This window comes from Gigantopelta aegis, chromosome 5, assembly GCF_016097555.1.
Source record: "Gigantopelta aegis isolate Gae_Host chromosome 5, Gae_host_genome, whole genome shotgun sequence".
NCBI lineage: Eukaryota > Metazoa > Mollusca > Gastropoda > Neomphalida > Peltospiridae > Gigantopelta > Gigantopelta aegis.
Genome location: NC_054703.1, coordinates 20,099,662 through 20,120,806, shown reverse-complemented (window position 1 = coordinate 20,120,806; position 21,145 = coordinate 20,099,662). Strand labels below are relative to the sequence as shown.

General features: G+C 37.4%; 1 protein-coding gene across 8 annotated transcripts in view; it reads right to left on the bottom strand.

Moving 5' to 3' along the window:
* Positions 1-21,145, bottom strand: part of LOC121373371 (tight junction protein ZO-1-like) — a 136,652-nt gene that overhangs the window by 55,734 nt on the left and 59,773 nt on the right. For all 8 annotated transcript variants that reach the window (XR_005958072.1, XM_041499983.1, XM_041499987.1 and 5 more), the window contains 7 exons: positions 7,684-7,731; positions 4,476-4,600; positions 3,800-3,902; positions 1,498-1,588; positions 1,236-1,339; positions 546-690; positions 84-308 (listed from right to left, as the gene is read on the bottom strand). Coding sequence is in view for 7 of the 8 variants with exons in the window: in XM_041499983.1 (XP_041355917.1) it covers positions 84-308; positions 546-690; positions 1,236-1,339; positions 1,498-1,588; positions 3,800-3,902; positions 4,476-4,600; positions 7,684-7,731 (841 nt within the window). In the remaining variant the exon portion in view is untranslated. The remainder of the gene's footprint in view (positions 1-83; positions 309-545; positions 691-1,235; positions 1,340-1,497; positions 1,589-3,799; positions 3,903-4,475; positions 4,601-7,683; positions 7,732-21,145) is intronic.

The window sequence follows — 21,145 nt, the reverse complement described above, 5'->3', positions numbered from 1 at the left end:
CAATATGATAAAAAAAAAAACATTTTATAAAAAAATAAAATAATATAATTTTTTTTTTAAAGAAGATAAATTACAAAAATTACCGTTAAAAGCTGAGGGAAGAGGAGGCCTGGGTGGGGCCTCATTATCGTATACGTATCTGCCGTCATACTGCACATGCTCTGAGTTGGGGTAGGCACCGGGGGGTACGCTGGTCGGCAGGGACCCGGGCGTGAAGATGTCCTCCTCGGACCGCACGCTCGGCCGGTAGATGTTGACATCTTCACGGTCCTGTTGCCGACGCAGAGTGTCGTAACCCGGGGTGTGATCTGTCACGTAAAAGAAAGGAATGTTTGGATCATAACATCCCAGCACATTGTTTATCAATTTCACTCAAAAATAGACTACTTGTACTTTTATGTTTGTTTAATTACACCCCATAACAGTGCTTATTGGGGGAGTAAAGTTAAAGTTTGTTTTGTTTAACAACACCACTAGAGCACATTGATTTATTAATCATTGCTATTGGATATCAAAGATGTGTGCAGTTCAGTGTGTTTGATTACCTTCTTTCTGTGGACTGTTGTGAACGTGTTTGTGTTTGTCGTCGTGTTTTCTCTTTATAACAATCAGCTGCAGTTTGTCTTTTGTCTTTTCTAACACTTTCCTCGCCTCCACCAGGGACAGGTTGTCTACTGGAGTGTTGTTGATCTACACACAAACAAAATAAACAAAATTAAACACTTTCCTCGCCTCCACCAGGGACAGGTTGTCTACTGGAGTGTTGTTGATCTACACACAAACAATATAAACAAAATTAAACACTTTCCTAGACTCAACCTGTGAAATATTGTCTACCAGTTGTGTTGATCTAGAAAACAAAAAACAAAAAACAAAATCCAAGCACCAATTGAAAAGAGAAAAATTGTTTACCAGAGTTTTGTCGATCTAGAAAGAAAGAAATTTTAAATAAATAAAATTAAACAGTTTCTTAGCCTTAATCAGTGAAACATTGTCTAACAGAAAGTTGTTGATCTAGAAAAAAAATTAACAATTTAAATAGCAATTTTTTAAAATGAATTTTACAAATTAAACAACCTAAAAGAAAAAGAAGCATTTGGCACCAAAAATCATCCAAAACGTTTACTTATCAATATTCACTTTGAAAGTTCTACAACACCCAACACTTCCACTAAGCTTGAATCCCAAACTGATAAATTGAAAAATAAGTACATCTATTATGTTTTAATATTCACCTTCAGAACTGTGTCTCCTTCCTTTATGCTGCCGTCGTATGCTGCCAAGCTGTGACCTTGAACTTCACGAATGTAGAACTTACAACCAAGAACAATACCAAACTCTGTAAACAAAAAACAAACCGAAAATTGAAATTAAAACGTGACAGGTGTCATTTTTTTTTAATTGATATTTTGAAAAGTATGATTTTTGTACTCTCCAGGGTTCTTTGAAAACAAAAGGCTTGGTGACACATTAAAAAAGTAATTGAGAATAACTTACCATCTTTCTTGTTCTTTTTGTTTAGAGTTATCTTGAATGGAGGAGAGTCTGATTCTGTGTGATTGGGAACGATCATTCTCCGACGAATAATCTGATGAGAAAAAAAAAACCCCATTAAACACTGAGCTTATTCTCCATGACTTGGAATTATTACTTTTCAGTGAATAATATCATAGGAAAAACAAACATTAAACACTGAGCTTATTCTCCATGACTTGGAATTATTACTTTTCAGTGAATAATATCATAGGAAAAACAAACATTAAACACTGAGCTTATTCTCCATGACTTGGAATTATTACTTTTCAGTGAATAATATCATAGGAAAAACAAACATTAAACACTGAGCTTATTCTCCATGACTTGGAATTATTACTTTTCAGTGAATAATATCATAGGAAAAACAAATATTAGACACTGAGCTTATTCTCCATGACTTGGAATTATTACTTTTCAGTGAATAATATAGGAAAAACAAATATTAGACAATGACCATATTATATTCCCTATAGCTTGAAACTATTACACTGCAATTAACAACATGACATTGTACTTTGTTCTAGATAGTCCTGACTACTTACTAAGTGTACTCTGTTCTAGATATTCCTGACTACTTACTAAGTGTACTTTGTTCTAGATATTCCTGACTACTAAGTGTACTTTGTTCTAGATATTCCTGACCACTAAGTGTACTTTGTTCTAGATATTCCTGACTACTTACTAAGTGTACTTTGTTCTAGATATTCCTGACTACTTACTAAGTGTACTTTGTTCTAGATATTCCTGACTACTTACTAAGTGTACTTTGTTCTAGATATTCCTGACTACTTACTAAGTGTACTTTGTTCTAGATATTCCTGACCTACTAAGTGTACTTTGTTCTAGATATTCCTGACTACTTACTAAGTGTACTTTGTTCTAGATATTCCTGACTACTTACTAAGTGTACTTTGTTCTAGATATTCCTGACTACTTACTAAGTGTACTTTGTTCTAGATATTCCTGACTACTTACTAAGTGTACTCTGTTCTAGATATTCCTGACTACTTACTAAGTGTACTCTGTTCTAGATATTCCTGACTACTTACTAAGTGTACTTTGTTCTAGATATTCCTGACTACTTACTAAATGTACTTCATTCTAGATATCCTGACTACTTACTAAGTGTACTTTGTTCTAGATATTCCTGACTACTTACTAAGTGTACTCTGTTCTAGATATTCCTGACTACTTACTAAGTGTACTCTGTTCTAGATATTCCTGACTACTTACTAAGTGTACTCTGTTCTAGATATTCCTGACTACTTACTAAGTGTACTTTGTTCTAGATATTCCTGACCACTAAGTGTACTTCATTCTAGATATCCTGACTACTTACTAAGTGTACTTTGTTCTAGATATTCCTGACCACTAAGTGTACTTCATTCTAGATATCCTGACTACTTACTAAGTGTACTTTGTTCTAGATATTCCTGACTACTTACTAAGTGTACTTTGTTCTAGATATTCCTGACTACTTACTAAGTGTACTTTGTTCTAGATATTCCTGACTACTTACTAAATGTACTTCATTCTAGATATCCTGACTACTTACTAAGTGTACTTTGTTCTAGATATTCCTGACTACTTACTAAGTGTACTTTGTTCTAGATATTCCTGACTACTTACTAAGTGTACTTTGTTCTAGATATTCCTGACTACTTACTAAGTGTACTTTGTTCTAGATATTCCTGTGTACTTTGTTCTAGATATTCCTGACTAAGTGTACTTTGTTCTAGATATTCCTACTTACTAAGTGTACTTTGTTCTAGATATTCCTGACTACTTACTAAGTGTACTTTGTTCTAGATATTCCTACTTACTAAGTGTACTTTGTTCTAGATATTCCTGACTACTTACTAAGTGTACTTTGTTCTAGATATTCCTACTTACTAAGTGTACTTTGTTCTAGATATTCCTGACTACTTACTAAGTGTACTTTGTTCTAGATATTCTTGACTACTTATTAAGTGTACTCTGCTCTAGATATTCCTGACTACTTACTAAGTGTACTTTGTTCTAGATATTCCTGACTACTTACTAAGTGTACTTTGTTCTAGATATTCCTGACTACTTACTAAGTGTACTTTGTTCTAGATATTCTTGACTACTTACTAAGTGTACTCTGTTCTAGATATTCCTGACTACTTACTAAGTGTACTCTGTTCTAGATATTCCTGACTACTTACTAAGTGTACTTTGTTCTAGATATTCTTGACTACTTATTAAGTGTACTCTGCTCTAGATATTCTTGACTACTTACTAAGTGTACTTTGTTCCCACAGTCCCTGAGAACGGAGATGGCCGTTGCGTGGTCAACATACTCCAGTGAGATACTGTTCACACTGACTATGCGATCATTCACTCTGAAAACAAACACAGGAGAAAACATATATACAGATATTATTGCACTGGGATAGGTAAACCTGGCGGAAATGTGCTTAGGCAGAGGTCAGCTTACTTGTTCATAAAACAAGATTGTCAAATAAAAAATTTGCCAGCCAGTTCGTTTTATTTAACTAGAACACATTGATTTATTAATCATCAGCTATTAGACGTCAAAATGCATATTTAATCCAATTCAATGAAGAAAAAAAACACAACAGAAAATAATTTTTAAAAAGAAAAATTAATCAAGCATTTATCCAGGTGTTCTGTGGGTCCGAACATAGGCCCCTTCCCAAAAGAAAGTGGCACTGAACATTTCTAATGTCTATGCTAAAAATTTCCAAAATATATATTTATTTATGTCTGTCCTGTATTGCATCATTCAGTGGCCCAAAACAATATCCCAATTATGATTAAACTGTGCCAATATGTCTAATCTTATCAAACATGGGACCCTGGTAAACAATGCTGGCTAAATCCCTGTCAATACCAGAGAGATTCTGTCAATCTGGCATGAGGTGGACGTCTGATTCCCTACAAGTCTGACTTACTGTAGTTTACCCTCTGCTGGCCCTGCTCTGAGGACGTCTGAGATGGCGATGGAAGGATCTCCGTTAGCGAAATGTGGACTGTCGGTTCCCCCACTCACAGCTATACCGAAACCAAACATGGGAGCCTGGAAATAAAAAAACAATACAAATAGTGATATAAAACAGTCCACCCACTCACAGAAATACTCAAACCAAACATGGGAGTCTGGAAATACAAAACAATATAAACAGTGATATAATAGTCCACCACTCACAGATGTACTAAAACCAAACACAGGAGCCTAGGTATGAAAAAAACAAACAAACAAAAACAACAAAAACACAAAAACACAAAGATTTTTTTTTTCATACTAGGCATTTTCACCAAGATGACCGGCCTTGGTGGCGTAGTGGTTAGGCCATCAGTTTACAAGATGGTAGGTACTGGGTTCGGATCCTAGTCGAGGCATGGGATTTTTAATCCAGATACCGACTCCAAACCCCGAGTGAGTGCTCCGCAAGGCTCAATGGGTAGGTGTAAACCACTTGCACCGACCAGTGATCCATAACTGGTTCAACAAAGGCCATGGTTTGTGCTATCCTGCCTGTGGGAAGCGCAAATAAAAGATCCCTTGCTGCTAATCGGAAAGAGTAGCCAATGTAGTGGCGACAGCGGGTTTCCTCTTAAAAATCTGTGTGGTCCTTAACCATATGTCTGACGCCATATAACCGTAAATAAAATGTGTTGAGTGCATCATTAAATAAAACATTTCTTTCTTTCTTTCTTTCACCAAGAGCAAAATCAACACCACTTGAACATCACTTTCCAACAATCATTTTCTGTCCGTCTGTTTCCCATGAACCTCTGTGTGTGCATCTGTCTGTCTGTTTCCCATGAACCTCTATGTATGTGTCTGTCTGTGTGTGTGTCTGTCTGTATGTCTGTCTGTTTCCCATGAACCTCTGTGTGTGTGTCTCTGTCTGTCTGTGTGTTTGTTTCCCATGAACCTCTGTGTGTGTTTGTTTGTCTGTGGGTGTCTCTCTGTCTATTTCCCATAAACCTGTGTGTGTGTCTCTCTCTGTCTGTCTGTTTCCCATGAACCTCTGTGTGTGTGTGACTGTGTCTGTCTGCGTGTGTCTCTGTCTGTCTGTCTGTTTCCCATGAACCTCTATGTGTGTGTGTGTGTGTGTGTGTGTGTGTGTGTGTGTCTCTGTCTGTATGTTTCCCCATGAACCTGTGTGTGTGTGTGTGTCTGTCTCTCTGTCTGTCTGTTTCCAATGAACCTATGTGTGTGTGTGTGTGTGTGTGTGTGTGTCTGTCTGCATGTGTCTCTGTCTGTCTGTTTCTCATGAACCTCTGTGTGTGTGTGTGTTTCTGTCTGTATGTCTGTCTGTTTCCCCATGAACCTGTGTGTGTGTGTGTGTGTATCTGTCTGTGTGTGTCTCTCTGTCTGTTTCCCATGAATCTGTGTGTGTGTGTGTCTCTCTGTCTGTCTGTTTCCCATGAACCTGTGTGTGTGTGTGTGTGTGTGTGTGTGTCTGTCTCTGTGTGTGTCTGTCTGTCTGTTTCCCATGAACCTCTGTGTGTGTGTGTGTGTCTCTCTCTGTCTGTCTGTCTGTCTGTCTGTTTCCCATGAACCTCTGTGTGTGTGTGTCTCTCTGTCTGTCTGTTTCCCTTGAACCTGTGTGTGTGTGTGTGTCTCTCTCTGTCTGTCTGTTTCCCATGAACCTCTGTGTGTGTGTGTGTGTGTGTGTCTCTCTCTGTCTGTCTGTTTCCCATGAACCTGTGTGTGTGTGTGTGTGTGTGTGTGTGTGTGTGTCTCTCTCTGTCTGTCTGTTTCCCATGAACCTCTGTGTGTGTCTCTGTGTGCGTGTGTGTGTGTGTGTCTGTGTGCGTGTGCTTGTCTCTCTGTCTGTCTGTCTGTCTGTTTGCCATGAACCTGTGTGTGTTCTTGTCTCTCTGTCTGTCTGTTTCCCATGAAACTGTGTGTGTTCTTGTCTCTTTCTCTCTGTCTGTCTGTATGTTTGTCTGTTTCCCATGAACTGTGTACTCGTATATGTCTACTTTTATGCAACAACATAAGTCTAGACACTGGACAGAAATGTCAAAGTATTAATGGTGTGTTTAAAAAACCTCACCACATGTTCAGACTACGTATGTATCTTGTGATATGCATGAGTCGAACCACGGATCTGTTGTGATACACATTCCGACATTTCACCAGTATCCTAACAGGTAGTCTTCTCAAAGAAACACAATAAATATCAACAGGTTTTCTGTCTGCGATCCGGTCACTGATATTTCATGATACAGTGAAACCCTCTAAACCGGACACCCATTGGACCAAGTAAAAAGTCTGGTTTGAAGGAGTGTCCAGTTTAGGGAGCTTCTGTTCAATACGGATATTTAAAAAAGGACTGTGAAAATTGTTCCAGTTTTGAGGAAATTCTGGTATACTGAGAATTCCGTTTTGAGGATTTTCATTGTATAGTTATAGTCTTTGCTACACAATCAAACTACAGTATGCAAACCAAAAGAGAGAGAGAGAGAGAGAGAGAGAGAGAGAGAGAGGGAGGCATGGAGAGCGAGAGAGCGAGAGAGAGCGAGAGAGAGGAGAGAGAGATATTTAATACTGCAATATAGGCTACTCCCAATGAGAAATTTTTTATATGCACTTATCAAAGACAGGACAGAACATACCACAGCCTTTGAGGTACCAGCCATGAGGCATTGTTTGGGATGGGGGGGGGGGGGGGGGGGGGCATTCCATAAAGGGTGATTGATCCTGTGACCCATCACACCTCAGGTAGGCTGTCTACCACTGAGCTACACCCCACCTAGGTGTCATCCAGCCTGTATCACTGTTCGCCTGTGTGGATCATATGACCAGAGTGCTGGGTAAAAGTAGCTGGACATGAACCAGCAATTGATGGGTAATTACTGCTGCACTGGTATGTTTACAGTATGGATAAATATGGACTTTTCAGGGTTCTCCTTCAGAGGCATACGGGTCAGGGGCATCCACACCTTACTCATGTAACCTAAGTGTAGTTTAAACATACTGAAGTGTCATTTACTGCTTTCAGTTCCTGGCCACACAAAACACATACACAATCATTAAAACAGTCTGGTAACCTAGCCAGCAATCAGTTGACTGGGATATGAACCCAGTGCCGACCAGCCCTCAGGTCAATTGGTTAACCACCACACTGATGTATTATTTCTTACCTTTGTGAGAACGACTTCCTTCGTCTCCCACCGAATATTGTCTCCATTCTGAAAAATACAAAAAAATTAAATGGTTAATTTTATATATAACTACTTTCATGTAAGTAAACCGTTAACTGAATACTGCATCTGCTTTATTTTGAGGATGTACACTCTATCAACAGCCAAAATCTCTTGAAGTTCAGCTGAACAGTAATGGAATGAATTATAAATCTGCATTTTGAATATTATACAGTACACACAACAACCATAAAAACAACTACCAACCCATAGTTGATTTCTTAAAGTCCATAATTACCCAGCAAATCATAGGACACTCAATTGTTGGTTCATCTCAACTACTTTTACACCTTACTTGGGTTACACCATTAACACAGGCCTAGCTGACTGTATAATTTAATTGTTGGTTCATCTCAACTACTTTTACACTGTACTTGGGTTACACCATTAACACAGGCCTAGCTGACTGTATAATTTAATTGTTGGTTCATCTCAACTACTTTTACACCATACTTGGGTTACACCATTAACACAGGCCTAGCTGACTGTATAATTTAATTGTTGGTTCATCTCAACTACTTTTACACCGTACTTGGGTTACACCATTAACACAGACCTAGCTGACTGTATAATTTAATTGTTGGTTCATCTCAACTACTTTTACACCTTACTTGGGTTACACCATTAACACAGGCCTAGCTGACTGTATAATTTAATTGTTGGTTCATCTCAACTACTTTTACACCTTACTTGGGTTACACCATTAACACAGGCCTAGCTGACTGTATAATTTAATTGTTGGTTCATCTCAACTACTTTTACACCTTACTTGGGTTACACCATTAACACAGGCCTAGCTGACTGTATAATTTAATTGTTGGTTCATCCCAACTACTTTTACACCTTACTTGGGTTACACCATTAACACAGGCCTAGCTGACTGTATAATTTAATTGTTGGTTCATCTCAACTACTTTTACACCTTACTTGGGTTACACCATTAACACAGGCCTAGCTGACTGTATAATTTAATTGTTGGTTCATCTCAACTACCTTTACACCTTACTTGGGTTACACCATTAACACAGGCCTAGCTGACTGTATAATTTAATTGTTGGTTCATCTCAACTACTTTTACACCGTACTTGGGTTACACCATTAACACAGGCCTAGCTGACTGTATAATTTAATTGTTGGTTTGTGTACTGTAAATATTTCAACTGATAACTTTCCTTGCATTATACAGGCAACTGAAACTTGAAAACTTGCATCACCCATTTATAGGTTGTGCAAAAAATAAATACATAATTCAGGTGACTCATTCCTTTTTGTATAACACATTATGTCCATGTAAATAATGTTCAAAATTTATTGCACAAATGAAAAATAGGTTATGTAATATGAGATTTTATCAGCCAAGCATGTAAGAAACAATTGTTCACACCATTTTCAGAGGACTAAGTATATGGTTGCTATGATAACAATAATCGAAAATGGGCACAGAAGTAAAAAAATGATTGAAACAAATATGAAATCAAAACAAAAAAATTTAAAATAAAAAATATTTTTTTTATAAATATTTTAATATTCAAATTTTACTGAAATCACTTTAGTTAAATTTACCTTTTGTTTCATTTCTGAAATTGTTTAATATATAGTCAAACTACACTTGAAGAACTTATTACCAGCACTAAAAAAAGAGAAGGTATTAGTACAGAAAATGTTCCGTTTTTCATGTCTGAAACAGTGTACCATTTTGTCTAACTACATTTGAGGGGGCGTGACGTAGCCCAGTGGTACAGCACTCGCTCGATGCGTGGTCGGCGTGGGATCGATCCCCGTCGGTGGACCCACTGGGCTATTTCTCGTTCCAGCCAGTGCACCATGACTGGTATATATCAAAGGCCAGGGTATGTACTATGTCTGTAGGATGGTGCATATAAAAGATCCCTTGCTGCTAATCAAAAAGAGTAGCCCATGAAGTGGCGACAGCGAGTTTCCCCTTTCATTATCTGTGTGGTCCTTCACCATGTTTGACACCATGCATATAACCGTAAATAAAATGTTTTGAGTGTGTCGTTAAATAAAACATTTCTTTCTTTTTTCTTTCTAACTACATTTGAATGAAACTGTTACTTATTGCTCAAACCACTTCATTAGCCATCAGCTGTGTCAAACACGATCTTCTCTATACACCAGTAAGAATTAGGAATTGTTTACAAATTTGTCCACAAAGATATCAGACAAACAATCTTAGCACAACATTGAGAACCGCCCCAAGCCCAACCACAAATACCCATAATGCTTTATTTTCACACAACAGTATCCCCAAACAATTCTTTATCTCTACCACGTAGAACCGGATCTACAAAGTGTGTGCATTGCATAATCAAACACAGGGAAAGAACTCTAACATCAAAGCTCTCCTGATAGGAAGGAGAGATTGTTTGCCAGATAGAACTTATAATTATAAACTGATTATGTGGGAATTTTCAGTTATGTAACCAATGAAAACAACACTTTTATCTCTGGTTGTTGAACAATCCAATGAAAGCGAGGCTTTTATCTTTGGTTCTTAAACAACCCAATGGAAGCCAGGCTTTTAGCACAAATGAAGGCAAGACTTTCAAGATAGGTTGTTGAACAAAAGGACAACTAAACAGACAGGAGTGCAATTAAGATTTCAAATTGAGATATCCGTACTTGATAACTTGAAACACTTTTGTGAGTGCTTGTGTTTGTCCACAACTTGAGAAGACTTGCATAACTTGTCAACACCATTCCATTGATGATTATAGAGTGTATACCACCAACTTAAATACCGTGGCCAATGACAGACACACATAGATCTAGCTATAGCTACTATGGGGGTGGGATCTAGCTCAGTAGTTAGAGCACTCACATGCTGGCGGTTCTTGGGTCAGAGGATCAAATCCCCTCGGTGGACCATGATTACAGGTTTTATATCACCAACCCAAATCCCTCAAACAACAACAGACACATATATCTCGCTATAGCTGCTATGGGGTGGACCATGATTTATTTACAAGATTATGAGAATAATAGGCAGACAACCATAACATCTCAGATGACCATACTAACAGTAAGCTACATCCCACAAACACACTGTTATCCCAATTTAAACCATGTATGTATGGAAGAAGAAAAAACTGCAGCACACCCTAAAGCCATGACATAATGGTCAATGCAAGAATGTTGTATTTACAAAGCAAAATTCTTGGATGTGTTTTCTGAATCATTAATTTTTTTTGGCAAAATGCCAGTGTCAATCAAAATCACTATTAATTTTATTTAAATATCCTTTTGAAATATCTTTCTATCATTTAATCATAATATGGTATAACATATACAGAATGTAAGTTCTAAATTTTACTTATTTAATGCTTCATTTATGAAGATAAAAATTCTGAGAGAGAAGTTTGTTTTGTTTAATGACGTCACTAGATTACTGATTGGCTATTGGATGTCAAAAGCAATTATTCTGAAGACACAACATTCTTGCACTGTATTATGTGATCAACTTTGGAACAGTGTCAAACATAAAGCTTCTAAGATTTATTTTTACAATGTTTAAACAGTATTTATTCCTTTAATAAATGAACTGGATTATTGCATATACTGATAGTTATCTACATTGTATATTAATATTAGTCCAACATTCCACAGAGCTTATGCACATAAGTCTAAAGCTCTATACAAACCAATCCATAAAAAACAGTCTTAACCAGTCCATAAGGCAGTGAGCTCCAAAAATGTTCTCATTATGTGACAAGTATCGGAAATTCCGATTGCCAGACAGCTTACAACCTTGCTAGTGCCCCAGGACAAAGGCTTAATAATCGATAACTACAAAATGAGAATCAATGCCGTGAAAACTGACGCTACTTTTGAGGTATCCTTCAAGGACTTCGTTATATTCAACATGACATTTAGCAAAAACTGGTGCCACTTTTGATGTATCAAGGGGTTCATTATGTTTAACATCACTGTAAGTGAAAACTGGTGCCACTTTTGAAATATCAAGGGGTTCGTTACATGTAACATGACATTTAGTGAAATCTGATGCTACCTTTGTGGCATCCATCAAGAATTAATTATATTTAACATGATGGGTCTGCAATAAATGTGTACTATGTGTTAATGGATCTCGGCTAAAAGTAAAGTAATTAGATCTATGGATGACATTAAAATAAGTTATATGGAAATTTGAAGGGAAAGGAAAAAAAATATTTGTTGAACAAAACCTTCTAAGAAAATTTAAAATTAAATTACAGATATTTGGTGTCTAACAGAGAGAGAGAGAGAGAGAGAGAGAGAGAGAGAGAGAGAGAGAGAGAGAGGGGGGGGAGAGAGACACACACACAGAGAGAGACAGACAGACACTTAAATCAGACAAATAAATCCTATATGATTTTTTTATTATTCATCGAGACTGGCATTTGAGCATGTCTGAATGGGGCACACACACTTGTAAGCAGTTAATTAAAATAGTAATTAATTATTAATAATGTCATTAAGGGCATTATTATTACAATAAGGAAGAAGGACAGGGCAAAATGAATGAAAAGGATGCATAAACAAATGCATACTGGAAGGAAGAAAAAAGATGGGATGATAAGAAATAAAGGTGGAGAAAAATCAAATGATGGATGAATAAATGATGAATAGATATCTAGATAAAAACAGTCATACTGTCTGTGTAGTCCAGAATTGTATTTAAATATGTACCTATCTAGATAAAAACAGTGATACTGTCTGTGTAGTCCAGAATTGTATTTAAATATGTACCTGCATATTGAGGCATAAGAAAGTTCTAAAACAATGGATAGATGGTAAGTAATAAAAGGGTGCTGGGGGAATGGATAGAAATGATGAATAACCAAATACAAATAAAACTAGGAATATTTTATGTTTAATCCAGTACTGAATCTAAACCTGTAGAGGAATATGACTGATGTATAAAAAAGAAGAAAAACACACAATGGACACATGGAAAGACATGTAACAAAATATGGATAAACATTGAAAGGATAATGAAGAGAATGCTAACTGAAGTTCTGTCATATATTTAGATGAGTACATATTGAATCTAGATGTGTACAAGCACAATGAGGACTGCGTGCCAGCTGTGTACACAAATTATATGCTGATCTTCACCCATTACAAGCTGTTCTTACTGGCAAGCTAGGGCTGTTCCAGAAATAATATGGGTGAGAAGACTCCACGATATCATGTGTGGTGGATTTTATGTATACATAATGAGGATTGAGAGAGACAATAAAAAAACTGAGAGAAACACACACACACACACACACACACACACACACACACACACAGATAGAGAGAGAGAGAGAAAGAGAGAGAGAGAGAGAGAGAGACAGACAGACAGACAGACAGACAGACAGACAGACAGACAGAGAGAGCTAGATAAACAAGGACAGAGACATAGGGACAGATGGTGAGAGAGAGAGAGAGAGACAGAGATAGAAAGAGAGGGTGAGAGAGACATATAAGTACAAACACAGAGACACAGGGAAAGATTTGTGAGGGGGAGAGACAGACAGACAGACAGAGACAGAGAAAGAGACAGAGACAGACAGAGAGAGAAAGACAGAGAGAAAGAAAGGGTGAGAGTGAGTTAATAGCAGGAAGAACAGAACCTAAACATGACAGAGTGATAGAACAGAAAATTGAGGGAGACAGAATAGAGAACTGGGATATAAGAGACAGACAGAACAGAGAACTCAGGGAAAGAGACACAGAAGAGAACAAAACTGAGAGACTGGTAATAAAAATAAAACTGAGACAGAGAAGAGAGACAGTACAGAACTGAGAGACAGGACGCATAACCAGGTAAAAAAGAGAGGCAGACAGTGAGACAGAACAGAGAAATGAGATCTGAGAGAGTGAGGGTGATCTGTATATAATATATGTGGGCACCTGCCTCCCATCCCCTTCATCATTACTGGACCTGCCATAACAATGAGCTCTGGATGGTGTGTTCTGTACACTGGACAGATGGTGGACATAGCTCACAGCAGCTGCTCACAGATGGTCACCATTGATGGTCTACAGTGAGACTGACCAGTACAATACAGCCAACAGCTGACCACAGCACAGCTAACAGGCTTGTTCTGGTCGTTATCTGGCTACCGTTATGAGCCTAATGGAGCTTTCACTATTAATTCAGCGTGTAATGCACTTACTCTTTATTACCTATTCATTACATCTTGTTACCTATTATTGTGTTTAAAACAGCAGAATTCTTATCAAATGTAAAGAAAAGAAAGGAATGTTTATTAAATGAAGCCCCAGCACCTTGCATTTTAAAAAGAATACAGTTTGTTTTGTTTAATGACACCATTAGAGCATATTGATTTATTAATCATTGGCTATTGGTGATGACAAATGTTTAGTAATTTTCACATATAGTCTAAGAGTTAAAAGTTTGTTTTGGGTCACAGGATCAAACCCCCTCACTGGACTCATTTTCTGATGAATTTTTCCTCACCCCAACAAGTGCTACATGACTAGCATATCAAAAGGCTGTGATATGTAATGTTCTGTCTGCCTATAAATGTTCTGCTAAGTTTAAAACAAAATGTAGCAGGCTTCCTCCATATATATAAAAACGTTAAAGCTGCATTCATACTTATCTTTTTTGACACCCAATTAATAGCCAATATATTTTTTTTGTGGTAGAGTCATTATTTATTTATTTATTTATTTATTTATCCATCCATTTATCCATCCATCCATCCATCCATGCATGCATGCATCCATTCAACTATTAATTTGTTCGTTCATTCATTTATTAATTTATTCATTGTTTATCATCACTAATTAAAATACTGTAACTTATTATGCACTGAACTATTTAATCAATTTCCACGACAACCTGCTAAACCCACCCACCCCTGCTTGTCAGAGTTTAATATAATGTACAAAGTGGGTAATTAATTAGACAGTAATAATAAATGACCACTTAGGTTGATTCACTGCAAGTAAAAATGTGTCACCTTGTTAATTACTATTAATTCATCCATCCAATTACTACTTGATCAATTTCTTTACTTGTTAGCAGCTAGCCATCTCTGCGTGGCACTCTAATACCCACTGGAGTAAAAGCAAATCTGTGAACGTGCTACTACTGTCACTTCTACAAAGAATTGTGACAACCCGTAATTATAAAACTAATTGCTCTACCGTGCAGTCAATATTCTTTAATGGAGCATGTTGCAATTTGGAAAGTGGTATTTTGATGTGGTGTGAAAACACTCCAAGCAGTAAGAAAGAAATGGTGAGCAATATATCACCTTTACCCTGCCATATATCAGATGGTATATTCTATCCACTGTATGACACTAATTGAGTTGTCCTCTTATTTTTAATGGTAAAGAGTCTGCCTGAAGTACATGTAAGATGGGTCATACTAAATTTAATTTTTATACTGTTGTATTTGGACTGTAAGCTGTACAAAATAAACAAAAAATAGTATGGGTAAGGCAGCTTGTATGTGACAACAAATAACCATTGCTTTAAAATGTGCCAAAGTGGCATTAAACAAAACATTCCTTTCTTCTACAAATTGAGCATAGATCTGTTTAAAGGAGATAATACCTCAGCCCATCAAACTCTTACAGAAGATAATTCTAATCCAGTGAAATTAGACTGTTATCTTATCAAACAACAATTACATGTACTTTACTAGTAACCACACCAACACTGTGGTCAGACAAGGCAGGCCACTTTCTCCCTCCTCTTACATGTTTTTCATTGAGGGATCAGTGTCACACATTCTAACATGTAAATATCACAATTTTCAGCTTCTAAACGTGAGACGCATGGCTTATAATCCTTCAAAACTGACAGGATTGAGAGAGAAACTAGGGATTAAAATAATCTGTCAAGCAATTAGCAAGATCACGCTAATCTCAGATAAATATTTTCCTTGGGAGTTAAGAGAGTGATTGTTTGATTGCTGACATTACCTGTTGTGTTGTCACCTTTCCTAACTACTGTTGATACTAGTACTGGTATACCAGACACACAGTAGTAATATCAGACAACAATAGTAACTAACCCTTCATCTAACTACTGTTGATACTATTACTAGTATAGCAAACACAGCAGTAATGTCAGACAACCACTAGTGACTTACCCTCCATGTATACCTATACATACTTTCATGCTAAAATAAAGGACTATCATACAAATTATTTTTCAGTAACAAAATTATGGCTTTTTTTTTTTTTAAACTCGCTCTATATATTTTTTTAAATAAGCTTTTTGGTGATTTAATAATAAAATATTCAAAATTATTTGCTAATTTAGGGATTGACACTTTAAAATAAATATATATAGTTAATTGACAAAATGAGAAAAATTACAACCCTCCATCCAACCCCCACCCCTATTATATTATGAAAATGAAAGAGTTCTCTTAGTAGCGGGCTGACACACTAATCCCTCCATTAGTTATAAAAATATCACGCCAAGATAATGGCACACAATTTAATTCATCAGACTTGTAAGCGCTATTGAATTTAAAGCAGATCTGTCTGAAAAAGGTTTTTTTTTTTAAATCCAGTAATCAAATGTAAATGGCAAAGTGCAGCGTTATCAGATTAGAATGGGTCTCTCTTGGACACCAATTATGTGAAAAGGACATCTTATCAGACAGAACTGACACTAGGGGGAAATCATCAGCTGAATGAAAAGGTCAAACTGCACTGTTAATACTGTTACGTATTATGTTTTATTATCAGATTAGACTAGAACTGGGACACAATCCAGATTCATGTAACTCATAGAAAGGAAAGGAATATTGAGTGATGCCTCAGCACATTATAAACTACAGCTATTTGGAAAGGAAGGAAAAAGACTATTTGTTTAATCACACCAGAGCATATTTTTAACAATGGTTATATGGTTATCTAAGTTCTAACATATAATTTCAATAAATTTCTATATTTCGCTGAGAGAAAGAAAAATGAAGGAAACCAGCTGCGACCACACAGGCTACTCCTATTGATAAAACAGCATAGGATCTTTTAAACACACAGACAGAACAAAACATACTGGAGTCCATAAACTACTAAACCATTACACTATACATCTACATTTACATATCTCTCTCTCCACATCTCTCTCCACAGTTATTCAGACACCCTGTCTGGACATGAAGAGGAAAGGTGGTATCACCAGACAGGCTACTCTTACCAAACATAGCACCAATATTTATATATGCATTTCCTACACCGGACAGCACATACCATGACGTTCGACACACCAGTCTTAAATCACTGGTTATGATCATGAGGGGAAAACCCAGGTCCACTGAGAAGGACTGATCCTACAACCCACTGTTCCTAGCTCAAGCAACACTCTACTGAACTATGTACATGCCAACCCAATGGGCTCACCGATAGGGATCGATCCTAAATTCCCAACCCCTGCAATTAAGAAAATGTCCACAGCTAAAAAACATGCCATTGAAAAGATCCTGAATATAGTCCAAATCAAAAAAGTAGCGTGGAGAACTAACAACTCTATCCACGGCATTGCTGATTGCTGTGGAGAACTAACAACTCTATCCACGGCATTGCTGATTGCTGTGGAGCACTAACAACTCTATCCACGGCATTGCTGATTGCTGTGGAGAACTAACAACTCTATCCACGGCATTGCTGATTGCTGTGGAGCACTAACAACTCTATCCACGGCATTGCTGATTGCTGTGGAGCACTAACAACTCTATCCACGGCATTGCTGATTGCTGTGGAGAACTAACAACTCTATCCACGGCATTGCTGATTGCTGTGGAGCACTAACAACTCTATCCACGGCATTGCTGATTGCTGTGGAGCACTAACAACTCTATCCACGGCATTGCTGATTGCTGTGGAGAACTAACAACTCTATCCACGGCATTGCTGATTGCTGTGGAGAACTAACAACTCTATCCACGGCATTGCTGATTGCTGTGGAGCACTAACAACTCTATCCACGGCATTGCTGATTGCTGTGGAGCACTAACAACTCTATCCACGGCATTGCTGATTGCTGTGGAGAACTAACAACTCTATCCACGGCATTGCTGATTGCTGTGGAGCACTAACAACTCTATCCACGGCATTGCTGATTGCTGTGGAGAACTAACAACTCTATCCACGGCATTGCTGATTGCTGTGGAGCACTAACAACTCTATCCACGGCATTGCTGATTGCTGTGGGCAACTGCAGGGGTTGTATTTCAGATCGATCACACTCTGAAAGTGCTTTACCATGGGGCTATGTGCTACCTTTTTATTAAGATGAATGAATGAACAAATGAATGTTTAATGACACCCCAGCACAAAAATTACATTGGCTACTGGGTGTCAAACTAAGGTAAATGTGAAAATGATTTATTAAGATGAAGATACCCTGTATTTGATCAGAGTTCGACAAATCCACTCACCCTCTATCACAGCTAGTGAATGTTTGGCCTGGACTAGTGGAAATTATCAACTCTATTACTATAATACATAGGACACTAGACAAAGCTTTTCTGAGGGCCAGTGACTTTCTTAAACATTTGTCGAACACTGTTAGTATCTCAGTAATTAATGAATCTTGTATTCAGAAAAGGAGCTATCTCTAAAACACATCTTCATACACCCCAGCCCAACCCTCACCCCAAACCCCACCCTGATTCAATTCAACAAGAAATACGGCCCAGGTGACAGAGGTAAGTGCTGGTGATGCACTGGCAGACACTTTACAGTTCTCTGACCAGCAAATGAAATTCAGGTTTGGATCACAGAACAATGGCTGCCTGGTATACTGGTTATGACGAGAGGTCCACAAATAGCCTCAAACACAGCTTACTGTTTGGTGACCTCTGACCACCATACTCTTGCACCTGAGATGGGTTTTCCCCAAAATAAACACCACGAAAATAGATCTTCTGTAACAATGGCATATGCTAAACAGACTGTATACACCATATAAGAGCTGTTCCACAAATGAACATTGCGGGTGTGTGTGTGTGTGTGTGTGTGTGTGTGTGTGTGTGTGTGTGTGTGTGTCAAGCCTTTTGTAAACATACCATCACCCAATTTTTTTCTCTTTATTTAAATAAGATTTGTATACAGAAAAATAGACTGAAGCAGGACTACCAGCTATTTACAATGCTTAAACACCTGCATTTAAGACGAAGACTTCGTAAATTTAGTCCAATTTGTTTTGTTTTTGTTTTTTTAAATTTAAACCAGGCTTGGGTACAGAAGCATATGAAGCATAAAATGATGAGTCTGAGAATTAAGACACAGAATTTCAAGACAGTACATACCACAATTTTAAGAATACAAATTGTGTGGTACTGGTTAGGATGAGAGAACATACCTGGCAATCCATCTAAGGAGATGAATCCTACCTAACATTGCATCTCGGGCGAGTGCTGTACCATGTGTGTGAATAGTGTACCAACACCTGCACAGATACATGTCTAACAAGTTCCCTTCCCTCAGATCTGTGAAGGTCAATGGTGAGAATTCCTGTGGTCCACAAACCACATGTTGTGTTCCTACTTTAATGTGGGACAGATCCACTCAACAAACTCACAGCCTGTGAGTTACTCTGTCTCAGAATTCACACAACACTGGGAAGAAAGGAAGGAAGGAAGGAAGGAAGGAAGGAAATGTTTTATTTAAGGACGCACTCAACATATTTTATTTACGTTTATATGGCGTTGGACATATCGTTAAAGACCACACAGATATAGAAGAGAGGAAACCCACTGTCGCCACTTCATGGACTACTCTTTTCGATTAGCAGCAATGGTTCTTTTATATGCACCATCCCACAGACAGGATAGCACATACCACGGCTTTTGATATACCAATCATGATGCACTGGCTGGAACGAGAAATAGCCCAATGGGCCCACTGATGGGGCTCGATCCCAAACCGACCATACATCAAGCGAGCGCTTTACCACTGGGTTACGTCCTGCCCCTCACAACACTGGGATGCAGTACTATGTAGGGACTATACTCAAAGTATGTCAGTTCAAACCTGCTACCCTCACAAAGGCTACTCTTATTAAAATGTTACACCAATTTCTTCTATCAGTCAATCAATATTTAATTATATATGCATTTCTTCTTTAGTTATTACAATTTCAGAGATGGACAAGAGTTTTATCACTGACACTTCTAGACTGAAATTCAGCAACATTTTCATTCTTTTCTTTTTCTTATCCCAATCTTTAAGACAAAATTTTCAACTTTTCATTTATTTTATATACATGTATTTCAATACATTTTGAAATAAGTTTATTTAAAATATCTGCTATAGGGAATAAAATACAAATAGTAATAACATTTTATTGTCAACATAACCTCCTTTTATGTATTTGAGATATACTTAAATTTTTCAATTTTATATGAAAACTTGTGCAATATTTCTTAAAACACCAATGCTACAACATTCTACAAACCATTCCTAAGTCTCATGTACTTAATAAGCTTACCACCAAATATGTTAATCACTTTCTTTCAAATTATAGCTTGGATCTTGCCCCACCCACCTCCCCCCGCACAACTGATTACATTCTGAAAACCTCAATAGGATTTAGCAGGGCACAATCACACCTGAACCAGTAAATATACAGGTGAGCTTGATTACCTATTGTGTGCTGATAGCATGCAGGTGTAAAACTGGGTTACTACACTGTGTAATTAAAGTGCATTACACCTCATAGTACACAGGGCAATTAAAGTGTATTACAATATACAGGCCAATTAAAACACTGGGGTCATTGTTCAGTATTTAAACAAGTTTTTATACCAAGAAACAGTTTAATGCCTCAACCAACCATAATGGATATAGGCATGATCAAACTATTTAACTTGAGAAACACTTGCATGTAACACCCTAGCTTCTCAACTTGTGCTGGTTAAGACTATCCTGAGTTTGTTGTCAGTGTAAAGGAAAGGAATGTTTGTTTAATGACACCTCAGCACATTTTAAAATACAGCTATTTGGTGTCTAACATAGTTTATTTTCAAACACTTGGTTGACAGAATTAAAAGTTTGTTTTGTTTAATGACACCACTAGAGCATGTTGATCAATTAATCATTGGCTATTGGATGTCAAACATTTAGTATTTCTAACTCATAATCATCAAAAGAAACCGCTACATTTTTCTCAACGCAGAAAGGGATCTGTTATATGCACTTTCCCACAGACAGGAAAGCACATATCATGGCCTTTGGCCAGTTGTGGTGCACTGTTTGGAACGAGAAAATAGTTGATAGAGAGAAAAAGAATAAAAAGAAGGTAAGAGAAAAAAACCCATGATTTATCATAAAGGCTGTGGAAGTACAGGTGGGACGTAGCTCATTTGGTAGAGCACTTGCCTGGTGTGCTTGCATCGTAGGATCGAATCACCTCA